The 12921-nt window shown below is 55.2% G+C and overlaps 1 protein-coding gene across 1 annotated transcript; it reads right to left on the bottom strand.

The window, feature by feature from the left end:
- Positions 1-219: 219 nt before the first annotated feature.
- Trmu (tRNA mitochondrial 2-thiouridylase) lies at positions 220-12892 on the bottom strand. Its single transcript, XM_090328898.1, has 11 exons — positions 12778-12892; positions 10181-10346; positions 9093-9199; positions 7765-7887; positions 4281-4453; positions 3934-3987; positions 3772-3838; positions 2452-2552; positions 1270-1414; positions 652-734; positions 220-580 (listed from the first exon to the last, which is right to left on the bottom strand). The coding sequence occupies exons 1-11, from the start codon at positions 12857-12859 to the stop codon at positions 422-424; spliced, it is 1260 nt and encodes a 419-aa protein (XP_090185024.1). The 5' UTR covers positions 12860-12892; the 3' UTR covers positions 220-421.
- Between the last annotated feature and the right edge of the window lie 29 nt (positions 12893-12921).

The following is a 12921-nucleotide window of genomic DNA, read 5'->3' as shown; positions in this document are numbered from 1 at the left end:
CCAGAAAGATGGGCTTTCTAGAGTCCCAGCCGGCCACACCAATACCTACTTCTGCCCTGGGGAGACACGGAGGCCACTGCTTGGGGAAACCACCTCCTCCTCCGTCCACCAGGAGAGCAATCCACAAGCTCTGCCGCCTCTGTGTGCTGTGTGTGCCGCCCAGAGAGCAGGCCGTGAGCGTGACAAACATGCTAGGCCCTGACACAGGGGCCAGACTCCTTCTTCCAGGAAGTTTTATTGGATGCAGCCAGCATAGTCCTGTGTCCTCAGGCAGACCTGCTGGCTGGCCAACCTGGCCCACGGGCATCTACCGGGCAAAGCCTCCTGGCTGCCCCACTCGGCAGAGGCAGCACCAGATGCAGCCACCAACCTCCCTGCTGGCTGGTGGCCCTGGGCTCCGCTCCCAGCCCTCCCCAGCCGTTCATCTGTCAGGGTGCGGGGTGCAGCCCTCGCTGGCCTCTGGGCCCTTGGGGACTGCGCCGGCTCTGCTCTGGCCCCTCTGCAGCGTGTAGGCGGACGGCCCCAGCCGCAGGATCTTCCCGCTTCCCAGACACTCGTCCCCCTTGTAGAACACTGCGAACTGAAAGAGGGAGGCCTGGCTGTGGAGGGCGCCCACCCCTCTGTGGGAGCCACCCACAGCTCCCCACTTACCTGCCCAGGTGCCAGGGCCCGCACGGCCATCACTGCTGTCACCCACACGGTGCCGTCCTGATTGAGGGTCAGCACGCAGGGCACTATGGGGAGAGAGGCCTTGGAGTGGGTAGGGCCTGGCCTCACCGGCAGCCCCTGACCCTGGCTCTGGGGCAGGGTGGCAGCCGCCCAGGGACAGGGCCTCCACTGCCAGGGGCAGGAACAGGCCAGAGGAGCGTGGTGCCACCCCAGGCATGGGCGTGGCAGGACTCCAAATGCCAGCCAGCCTGGCACACCTGCGCTTCCCTCCAGCACCACGCACCTCACATCGAGGGGCCCTCCCTTTTGGACAGGCACAGGACGAGGAATACAAAGGCAACATAAGCTTATGGAAGACTTTCCTGCCAGAGAGGCTCCTGGGTTATTTTTGTGTTTTTTTTTTTTTTTGCCAGACCTGGGGCTTGAACTTAGGGCCTGGGCACTGTCCTTGAGCTCCTTTTACTCAAGGCTAGCGCTCTACCACTTAAACCGGTGCCACTTGCAGACCTTTGTGTGTAGGAGGTACTAATGAATTGAACCCCCCTTCTCGGCCCCCCAGAGGCTCCTTTCAGCTTGAAATCTGACCCCAGGCCCAGTTACCTAGTGCCATCTGGTGGCGGAATCGGAAGTGGCACTCCATCATCTTGTCCCGGACCAGGGCAGCGGGCGGCTCCTCGGCAATCCAGTGCACTCGGCCCGTGCGAAGCAGGTCCCTGTACAGGGCAGGGTGGTCTGTCCTGGGGGCCTATGGAATGCAGGGCATGAGGAGGCGATGCCATCTGGGACCCTGGCCAAGCCCGCTGGGCGGGGTGGCAGTGATAGTGCTGCTAACGGCATCAGGCACACACCAACGGCCGGCTGGACCTGGTGTGCAGATGAGGAAGCTGAGGCGCCAGAGAGAAGGCCATGTGCCATGGGCGCTGGTGGCGAGGTGACACCTGAGGACCCAGAAGGGCCAGGAAACCACCAGCTCCATACAGTAAGGAGGCAGCGGCCAGCGCCCCGCCACCTTGCTTGCTCACAGGGGTTGGCCTTGGCCCTGGCACCTCTTCTGTAGCGCTCCTGGGGCAGAACCAGGAACACGGGGAGCTCGGAGGCTTCGGGCACTGAGTAGTTATAGCAGCAGCTGGGCCGGGTTTCTCAGAGCAGGCACAGCACTGGGCGCTCAGAGCCTCGGTCAGCAGGTAACGTCCACTAGCTGTACAGCAGTCCCCAACACTGGCCACGGCAGGGGACACTAGCTCACTTGCTGGGCAGGCCCTCAGCCTCGGCGTGCTTGAGGTCAGTGTGGGCTTGGGAACTGCCAGGGTGGGGCAGGCTGCCAAGCAACCCACCAGTGCCAGAATTACTCCCCACTTCGACCCCTTCGATGTTGCCCGTCTCCTCTGAGCCCGCCTCCCTGCAGAAGCAGGCCGGGGCCCAGGTGGTTGCACTTGGCTTCACCCTGGCTGGACAGCCTGCTGGCCCCACTGGAACTTCAGCTCTCCCTCCCACAGGAGCCTCGCCCGGCTGTCCTGGGACCGTGAGCAGCGTCTCCAGAGATCTCCACCAATTCCCACTTCTCCCCAGTGAAATCACAGCATTTCTGGGCACTCACAGATGAAGGCGCATGTGCAGCACATGTGGAGAGCCTAATATGCACTTGAATAAAATCCATCTGTGCCAGCGGGCCAACCCCGGGGGACTGGAGCAGGCTGTGACACCCGCCCACACACTCAGGAGCCTTGGCCTCCCCCCTCCCATGCCCGCACGCCTGCATGACCGCCAGCCCCACCCACTCACCACGAGCACGTCACCGTTGGCACTGTCCTTGTCCACCACAAACCAGGGCTCTCGCATGCCGCTGATCTTTGCTCTCTGGCCCAATGTATACAGGAACCAACCTGCAGAAGTTTGAAGACCAGGGTCGAGGGCCACGTGAACATATCAAGAGAGACTGCAGAATTTGAGGATGTCCATGACCTGAGCTGCACCAGGATCCGAGGCTGGCCTGACACCCCTGCACCTGTGCCCCTCCCGCCCTGACACACCTGCACCAGCCCCCCACAGCTGCACCGGTGCCCCCTGCTCCCTGACATACCTGCACTCCCCCACTGGCCTGGCCTGGACATATCTACAGCACCCCCTCCCCCCGATTCACCTGCATCTGCGGCCTTATCCCCACTGGCCCTGACATACCTATACCTGTGCCCCCAAAACCTGCACTCCATGCCGCCCTGACACACCTGCACCTGAGCCCCCCCCGGACACACTTGCACCCACCCCGCTGACCAGACACGGCTGCGCCCACTTTGCACCTCCACCTGGCCGACACACCTGCACTTGCCCTCCCCCACCACACTGGCCCTGACACACACCTGCACTGTAGGCATCCCCCCTCCGTCCTGGGCTGGGCTGGCAGGACAGAGCAGAGCGGCTCTGTCCTTCAGACTGTGGGCTGAGGCCAGGGCGACACGATCTCTTGGGGTTCTAACGCCTGCTGTCCAGCACACCCTGTGCTCTGGGCTGCCAACTTCTGAGAGCCCGGCTCATCCCCTCCACCTCCCGGACCCTCGGGCTGGTGTGTGCACCGGCAGAGGCACTGCCCAGGAGTCACCGTGCTTCCGGGACTCCAGCCCCTGCTGCTGGAGAAGGCAGCTCTATGGCCAGTACAGCTGACCCTGCCCCAGGCTCAGGACATCCGGGCTCCCTGCACAGGGCTGGCAGATCTCCACTGCACTGCACTGCACTGGCCTTGTCCTAGCACCCGGTGTCAGGTCCAGTCAAGACCAAGCTGGACGTCACCCCTGCAGGCTCACACCTACATGGCCCTGCCTACATCTGTCTGCAGCAGCTGAGCAGCAGCCAGCATGGACTGTGAGGCCCCTGCCTGCTCTGCCCCCTCCAGCAGGAGGCTGGCCCAGCACTACTATCAGAGCAGCTTTCTGCCACTCACAATTTACTTGCCCAGTGAGAAAAGCACTCCACTTCCAGGGACTTAAGTACACCAGAGGGACATGTCCCATAGCACACACAGAGCACTAGTCAGACTCACTGCCAGTGCTCCAGGCCACGCCACCCATCTGTGGGCCAGAGGGAAAGCAGCTGGAGGCTGCACCTCACCTTTGTGTGTTCCCAGAACTTTATTGTCTTCGATAGAAACAAATTTCCCAGGCCGAGGCTGCAAATACTGAAGACAAAGCTCTATTACTGGTGGAACCCCAGGTCAGAGCAGATGCAAGGTCCACCTGGTCACAGCACTCCGCGGAAGGATAAAACACTCACCTGAAGGATGAAGTGCTCAAAATTCCTCTTGCCAACAAAACAGATGCCCATGCTCTGGAAAGAGAAGGGTAACCAGCAATGAGTGGAGTCAGGAGTAGGGGCTGGGTACATGGGGTGGGCAGAGAGCCACTGCCCACAGGGCACCTGGACTCCTAGCCAACGCTGGCTCCCTCCACAAGTGCCTTTAAAAATCAGGACACACCACCCTGTGCCCACGTCAGCGGCCAAGGCTTTTGGGGAAGCTCCTGCCACACAGGGCGGGGGAGAGGGGGTGTCAGACAGCTGGCTTCATTCTGTGCCAAGGGGGTGAAGGCATGTACAAACAAAGGGCAACTGCATCCCCTCACCTCCTTCTTTTGCAGCACATGGTGCAGTTTGTTCTCAGCCGCTATTTTCTTGACGAAACTTTTTGTTAGCCCCCCCAGAGGGAAGATTGTTCTTCTCAAGGCATCCTGGGAAACCTGGCTGAGAAAGAAGGTCTGGTCTTTAAAGCTGTCAGCGGCTTGGAGGAGTTTTACAGCTGCCAAGAGTAAAGAACAAAAGATGTTGCCTTTAATAACGCCTTCTGGCCTGTCCCTAGCTGTCTACCAGGACACAGGAAATTCTCACTCCTAGCTCATCTACCTCAGAAAAAGAGAGGAAGGTAACTGGCTCCCAGACGTTCAAAGATGAAATATCACACGAAACACGGACAGGATAGAGAAAACTCCCTGGAGTCCAAGCTGATGTCTGCCAGATGGCAGCTGTGAGGCTGTCTGGCTGCAGGCATCTGAGGGACTGGTTCTGAGAGAGGCAGGACCAGAACTTGTGCATGGGACCTGCTGAGTTCCAGGCACCCCGCCCCGGCTGGTGGAACTGAACAGCATCTCGGCTTTCCACCCTTCCTCACATCTGTGTAAGAGATGCCACGAGGTCACATGCAGAGCACGCCAGGAGTGTCAGACTGCACAGTGGGTGGGCATGGGTGGGTGCTGTCACATGCTGGCTCTCACGGCAGTCCCATTTTACTGACAAGAACTCCAGTGGGAAGCCCACAAGCCTACACACCGAGTTCAGTCGGAGTAATCAGCAAGCATTTACTGCACAGATACTAATTCTGTGATACAGTGCTGTATGTGGAAATTCTCCTAGCATTGTTCTGACTTCTTTTAAAACAAATTAAAAATCTTGAGTTGGTACAAGAGCGAGGACTCAATAACTGCATACCGAAAGCTATGGACATGGTAATGGAAATACAAACATAACTATATAGACATAAAAACCTAAGACTCTATAGACATAATGTTTTATTTCATAAATTAATATGTTTCTATGACATACAAACCCTTAGCCTAATTTTGATTTGTTCTAAATACTAAGTCCCAGTGATTGTAAATAGAGATTCCCTCCTTGAACACTTGTATGTTAAACTTGTCATTTAAAATATGATGTAAAAATCAACATTAATAAATTCTTTTAAAGAAAAAAATCTTGAGTTGGTAGCTTGTAATCCTAGCTACTCAGAAGGCTAAGGTCTGAGGATGACAGTTTGAAGCCAGACTGCGCAGGCAAGTCTTTGAGATTCCCCTCTCCTATTAGCCAACAAAAAGCCAGAAGAGGGGGCCGGGAATGTGGCTTAGTGGTAGAGTGTTTGCCTAGCATACACAAAGACCCAGGTTCAATTCCTCAGTTACCACATACATAGAAAAAACCAGAAGTGGTGCTGAGACTCAAGTGGTAGAGCTCTAGCCTTGAGAAAGCCCAAGGACAATGCTCAGGCCCTGAGGTCAAGCCAGGACTGGCAATAAATAAATAAATAAATAAAATAAAGAGAAATTATCTGTTCCTTTTTAAATTTATTCTTAAAGCCAGAAATGGAGTTCTGGTTCAAGTGCTAGGCTTGAGCACATGAAAGCTCAGAGACAGTGCCCAGGCCCTGAGTTCAAGCCCTAAGACTAGTGAGGGGAAAAAAAGTCTTCTGACTGCAAGAAGTAAGCTGGCCACACGAGGGCTGTGTCGGGAGGCCCAATGCCAGGCCGGCCAGCGCACCAGAGCTTCGGCACTCCTCAGCTTTGTCCGTCTGCTCTCCAGGCCTTGGTGGTGCACTGTCCACTGGCTGGTCACAAGGCCAGGCCTACAGCGACCACCAGCTAGGAGCCAGGCTTCTCCCGCCCGGCCCTGCTTGATCCCTCAGGACCCAGGCCATGGTCATTAAGTGAGAAAACAGAGCTGCGGTGTGCCCAACACACAGCATAGAAGCTGCCAAACCACCAGTCACTGCCAGCGTGTGCAGGAAGAGGCAGTTTCCTAGGCAAAGGGCAGAGTGTCTACTCAGCATGGGGACACCCTGTGAGCTCAAGCAGTGCAAATCCTCACTGACGGTGGGTGTCATAGCACAGGGCTGTACCCCTGGTCCTAAGGCAGGTCCTGACGAAAGGGGCTGGAGGGAGGCCCGGAGACAGTGGCCGGCAGCGGCAGGACATGTCAGTAGGGGCTGCACACTTCCCTCATGAAGATGGCAAAGACACCAAGACAGTCGTCAGCGCCTGCCAGTGTGCTGCCACATTGAGATCACTGCTGCCTGCACACAGGGCTTGTGACACCGCAGATGGCACTCAGGGAACCTGGCACAGCAGCAGGGGTAGATCAGGGTGAAGACCCAAGGAGACTGCTAAGAAGTGCAACAATGAGGCCAGGCAAAGCCTGCTGCTCTTGGACCCCAATCCCAGCCAGGGTCTATCAGGAACCAGGCCTGCGAACCTGCCAAAGAGCTGAGGTCAGCCACGCGCTTGGCCAGGCAAGGAGATGCTGGGCTCTGCCGAGCTCGTGGAGCATGGCGCGGTGCAGGAGCCCTGCAGACCCTTCATGCACACGTGTCCCCACCCAGGCTCGCTGCAGCTTCCCCACTGCCTCACAGTCATGCTTTGCCAGAAAGGTGAAACGTCACCGCCTGGCATGCACGAGCTGGTCTGTGTGCACACCTCTGCACACCGGTATACGCTGACAGGCACGCACGTGGCCCCCAGCCACGCCGGGCCCCGTGCTGCATCACACCAAGTCTCATGCCGCAAATGCCTGGTGCGAGCAAGTTATTCCCTAAGCCTAGGGCACCCCAATTACTACCAAACATGTGCTCATGTTTTTGTGTGTGCCAGTTCTGGGGCTTGAACTCAAGGCCTGAGCACTGTCCTTGAGCTTTCTCAAGGCTAGCGCTCTACCTTTGAGCAGCAGCACTACTTCTGGCTTTTTCTGTCTATGTGGTACTCAGGAATCGAACCCAGATCATAGATGCCAGGCAAGCATCCTGGCCCTCAAATGTTTTTGGGTATTAAGATTACCAACCTATAACACACAGCCCTAGACCATAATTTCTTGATTATGCCTAACTATCCACTGTCCTGACATCACCTGGGCTAATGCACTTGCACACTCTCCCCCACCCATCTTCTCTCTTCCTTTCCTTTTTCCCCATCACTTTCGAACTCAGGCCCTTGTGCTTGCTAGGTAGAACTATTCTTCCTGACCATTTTTTTTTATACAGTTTTTTGTTTTTGTTTTTTTTTTTCTTTTCTTTTCTGGATAGGGTCCTGTATTTTATCCTGGGTCAGCCTTGGACTGTGAACTCTCAATTTGAGTAGCTTGGATGACAGGTGCATGCCACCGCAGTTATGAGTCACGGTGTCCACCCATGGACCCTTCAAGGAAACAGCCCATAGGTAACTGCACCTTTGCAAATGGGACTCAAAGTTCCAGCCAGCTTAGAGCACAGAGGGAGAGGGAGAGGCATGTGTGCTGAGACCCATGATGTCCTTCTTCCAAATAGCTCGCTGTGACCTGGGCACTTGAACTTACTGTTTCTCACTTCAAATCGATTCCTGAAAAGCCCCTGTGGTCTCTTAATGTGCTTCTGCTCAAAGACCTCTTCGTCTTCCAGTGAAGTCCTGGCATAGTGGCCTGTGGCCACAGCATCAGCTCCTGTGGGTTTAAAATCCAAGGTCGCCATGTGAGGCTCCACAAGATCTGAAGCAGCTCCAGCCTCACAGCATGCCAGGTCAGCACGCCAGTGCGCGTGCGTCCACCCCGCACCAGGAGCAGCGGAGCCAGCTCTAGCCTCACAGCACGCCAGGTCAGCATGCCAGTGTACGTGCGTCCACACCGCCCAATAGCAGTGGCAAACTACCACAGCCCTTCACTTTCTTTTTTTTTTGGTCAGTTGTGGGACTTGAACTCTGGGCCTGGGGCTCTGTCCCTGAGCTCCTCAGCTCAAGGCCACCATACTACCCCTTGAGCCACAGCACCACGTCTGGTTTTCTAGTGGTTAACTGGAGGTTAAGAGTCTCACGTTCTTTAGTGCTGGGGTTGGCTCTGAACCTCAATCCTCAGATCTCAGCCTCCTGACTAGCTAGGATTACAGGCGTGAGCTTCCCTGCTCAGCAGCCCTTCATTTAGGGTGAACAAGGGCTGGGAGTGCTTATCTAGCATGCTTGAAGGCCCTCAGTTCCTTAGTACCACATACATAGAAAAAAGCCAGAAGTGGTGCTGTGGCTCAAGTGGTAGAGCTCTAGCCTTGAGAAAGCCCAAGGACAGTGCTCAGGCCCTGAGCTCAAGCCCAGGACTGGCAAAAAAGAAAAAAAAAAAAAAAAGTGAAACAAAACCTTGCTCTTAAAAGATGTGCTAAAACTTTGTAGCAAGGTTTTGTCTCAACACTGTTTTTGTTTGTTTATTTGGAAGTGGTGCTGTGGCTCAAAGTGACAGAACACTAGCCTTGAGCTGAAGAGCTTGGGGACAAGAGCTTAGACCCAGAGTTCGAGCCCCACCTCTAACCAAAAACAAACAAGAAAATCAGAGAACCCATCTGGCATCACAAGATAAACGTTAAAATAGGTTCACAATTTGTGTTTTTCACATGCCTTCTTTTTTAAATGCATCTTGCTAACATACTTCTGGTTTAAAGCTATAATCTGAGAGTCTTGGGGCATTGTCACTTCTCAGCTCTATGACCAGTGTCCCCAGCCCACCACTCCTCAGAATCGCTTGAGTGACGATGCAGCCGGCCCTGCACTTCATGAGAAAGCCCCTCCTCATTCAGTAGTCGCTTTCCTTCTTGGAGGGAAAGCTTTACAGGTGTTAGCTTCTGACTGCGTGAAATCTGAGTTTTCAAGAGCAAAGGCCTTCCTTACCGAGGTTATCCATGGCGTAATGATAAAAGCAGCGGAACTTGATGTGCTTGTTGCATATTATGTCAGGGTTGGGCGTCCTTCCTTTTTCATACTCATTCAGAAAGTCACTGGAACAAGAGAAAGACTTCTTTGTACTTTCTGGTATGGTGGGAGAGGACTGGGAATGGGATCTGAACTCAGTCTCATGCTTGTACTCTACCACTTGACCCATATCCCAGAACCTTTTGCTTTTACTTTATTTTCTACCTAAGACTTTTTCCTTCTGCCGACTCCAGACTGTGATCCTCCTACTTAGCTTCTCTCAACGCTGGGATTACAGGTGTCTATTGCCATGCCTAATTGACATTTCAGTTCTAACTATGAAGCAAACATCAGAAATTAGATCAGCTGAGTCATTTGTTTAATGTGGAAGGTGAGCTTTGAACCACAATCCTCAGATCTCGGCCTCCCGAGTAGGTACGATTACAAGCATGATGCCCAGCTGGAATTTCTTCTGGCCTTACCAAAACTTCTGCAACACAGATGGGCTGTAGTACCCAGCCACTGCCTCTGTTTTCATCAAGCTTTTGCTTAGAAGCCATGGGCCTATATTCCTCCTCCTCCCCCTTCTCTTCTTCGCTCTTCTCATAGCCCTGGGTCACTTGCAGGGCCCTCCTTTGGGGTAGGCGCAAACCCCTCCTCTGCACACCACACTGGCAACCTCCCTTCATGGGAAGCCTTCCTCCCCCTCCCCTCTCCCCCCCCAACGCAGACCCACGAGATCCCCACGACAGGGGACGTGCACCTCTACTCCCCGCATGCACTACACTCATAGTAACGGTGGGGACAGCGTTTTGCTTGTTCTTGTTTGAGAAGGCCTGGGCAGTGTGTCACCACCCTCTTATCTGCGCCTCTCAACCACACATGGCACCCACAGGATTGGGAAAGGGCAGAGACTTCTTGTAGAGGCACAGCAGCAGGAGCGAGTGCCCGGTGTCCAGGGCACTGAAGCTGCACAGCCTCGGGGACCGCTGCCAGGGAGCCCACCGGGCTGCAGCTGGCTAGTCTGGCTGGGGTGATCCTTCCACAGGAGAGCCCTCGGTGCCCACCTGAACACGTCATTCCAGTACTCCTTCACGTAGGACACGTGGTGGAAAGGGATGTCGAGGATCTGGCAGACCCTGTAGGCGTCCTCGCAGTCTCTGTCAGCCGTGCAGATGCCATGCTCGTCCAGCAGGTCCCAGTTCTTCATAAACACCCCTGTCACCTGGTAACCTAGGGAGGCAGCGAAGCACAGGGCGCCAAGCTTCACCACACCACAGGCCACCATGCCATGCTGGCCTGCCATGCCACAAAACCACATGCCACCACTCCACACCACGCCACCACTCCTCACCACAGCACCACACAACTATGCCCAGGAGCTCCAGTGGGAGGCTCCCAGGGCTGTGCACAGCCACACATCGCATTGTGCAGCGTCCTCAAAGCGAGCAAAGTGACTTTTTTCCTCTTTACATCTCTACCTATGCATCTCCGTGCCTGCCAGCACACAAGAGGTACTTAGCCAATGTGTACAGCAGGATTCAAAGATAAGCAGAAAAGAATGTTCCATTGCAAATGAAAACACAACCACTGGACTACCAAGAAGCTGAATTCATTCCAAAAGTTACGTTCTGCTACTAAGACTCAGAAGTTCTCAAAGACAATTAAACTTTTGTGTATTTTATCTGGAGGAAAGTGGAACTCAGTGGTTAAAAGTTCTAGCTTAGGGGCTGGGAGTTTGGCCTAGTAGTAGAGTGCTTGTCTAGCATGCACGAAGACCTGGATTGGATTCCTCAGTACCACACATATTGAAAAAGCCAGAAGTGGTGCTGTGGCTCAAGTGGTAGAGCTTTACCCTTGAGAAAGACCAAGGACAGTGCCCAGGCCCTGAGTTCAAGCACTAGGATTGGCAAAAAAAAAAAAAAAGGTATCTTTCCTTTTTCCTATTGTGACACAGCACACAACCAAGTGTGAGAAGGATCCCTGTGGGCTCCAGGCCCTTCATTCAAAGGACACAAGTACCAATCCCATAGGGAAAACGGTTTCTTCTACAAAGGAAAAAGAGAGCATTTGTCTGCTAAGACTGAAGAGTGCCTTGCAAAACAAGGCCTTGTCAACAATGGTCCAAATAACACTGTCACATTCATTCATAAGGCCACTTTGGCCCAAGCAGGTATCTGGCCCTTGCTCCTGTGTCGAGGATCCTCCTGTGTCCGCGGTCCTCCTCCTATTCAAGAATTGACCACACTCTGCTCAGCTGTACAGCTAGTCTCCTGCCCCAGGAACCTCCTCAAATGCCAACTGGGTCTAATTCAACTCTGTCTCCAGTGCTGATAGTGCCCACAACTATAAGCAAGGACTTGTCAAATGAATAAACTACATAGAGAAGCGTTTCATTTGCTTGTTTACCACCAGTACTGGGGCTTGAACTCAGGGCCTTGTGCTCTTGCTTGGCTTTTTTGCTCAAGAACAGCACTCTACTGCCTAAGCCACACCCCCACTCCCAACCCCACCACTACTACTACTTCCTTCCTTCCTTCCTTCTTGCTTCTTCATCTTTTCTTTTTTTGATGATACTGAGCTTAGAAACCCAGGGCCTTGCACTTGCTACCACTGGGCCAATCTCCAGCCTCTACACACTTTTAAAGCCTTGCTCTTCCCCTACCTCATCTGCCTGATTGTGTTTCACATGTGTGGCACATGCTGTCACACGCCATGGCTCCTCAACTCCCCAAGGGAGCACCACTTGATGAAAGAGCTCTCAATGCCAAATCAAGAGGACAATGCCTGTTTCTTTGATGTTTCTATCAGCTCACTCCACAGAGGAAAACCAAGGGAAGCTACAACATGGTCAAGCTGGACAGTCTGGAGGGCGAGGGTGTGCTTCCTCTTTCTAAAGAAGGAAAATGATGCACCGGGAAGACCACGGTTAGTCCGCTCTACCTCCCCAACCACCCAGTCACGCCCCTCAGGTACAAACCTTCAACAACTTGCCTCTGCCTGCCAGTATCACCCTCAAGGCCCCCAAACAGTAACCCTTCGTACCCTGCCCACCACCCTGCCCAGATGCAGCCAGGACCTGGGCCTCCGCACTCCTCTGAAACCTCAGCTCAAACATCGCCCCCTCCAGGATGCCAACTCGGATCCTTTCTCTCTTCCCAAATCATGTTAGACTGAGGTCTACTGCTCCTCTCACAGCAGCAATGGCTGTGGACCCTGGATCTGGAAAAGGGTGATGAGGCCCTTGACTACACATGCCATCACCCCGGGCGAGTTAAGGCCTAGCCGGAGCTCTGGGCCCCGGCTTGCACTTTGGGGGAGTCTGCCGAGCGACTCAGGAAGCGATCCGGGCGTGGCACCTCCCAGCAGTAGCAGGCACCAGGCAGGCCCCGGTGCCAAGGCCCGGGATGAGGGTGGAACCTCCGCGGAGCGCAGGCTCCGCCCTTCCCTGGGTCTAGCCCCGCCCCCGGCGCAGGCCCCGCCCCCTCCCCGGCGCGGCCCCGCCCCCTCCGGCGTAGGCCCCGCCCCGCCGCCCTCCGCCCAGGAGGTGGAGCCACGTGGGACCTCGCGCGGCTCCGGGTCTCGGGCTCGGGCCGGGAGAGGAACCGTTCCGCCCAAACTCTTGCGGACCGAAAGCCCCCGGGAGAGGAGCGGCCTCCCTCACCTCTGCGCTTCAGGAGCAGCGCGGCCACGGCGCTGTCCACGCCGCCGGACAGCGCGCACACCACGCGCCGCGCCACCAGCATTGGTCCGCCGCTCGCTTCGCGCCCGCCTCCCGGGCCGCCGCTGCGCCGCGCCGGAAGTCCCG

The sequence above is a fragment of the Megascapheus bottae genome, chromosome 2 (assembly GCF_031878675.1).
Source record: "Megascapheus bottae isolate mThoBot1 chromosome 2, mThoBot2.hap1, whole genome shotgun sequence".
Taxonomy (NCBI): domain Eukaryota; kingdom Metazoa; phylum Chordata; class Mammalia; order Rodentia; family Geomyidae; genus Megascapheus; species Megascapheus bottae.
Note: the sequence above shows the minus strand (reverse complement) of the source record. Positions and strands in the feature narration are given on the sequence as shown.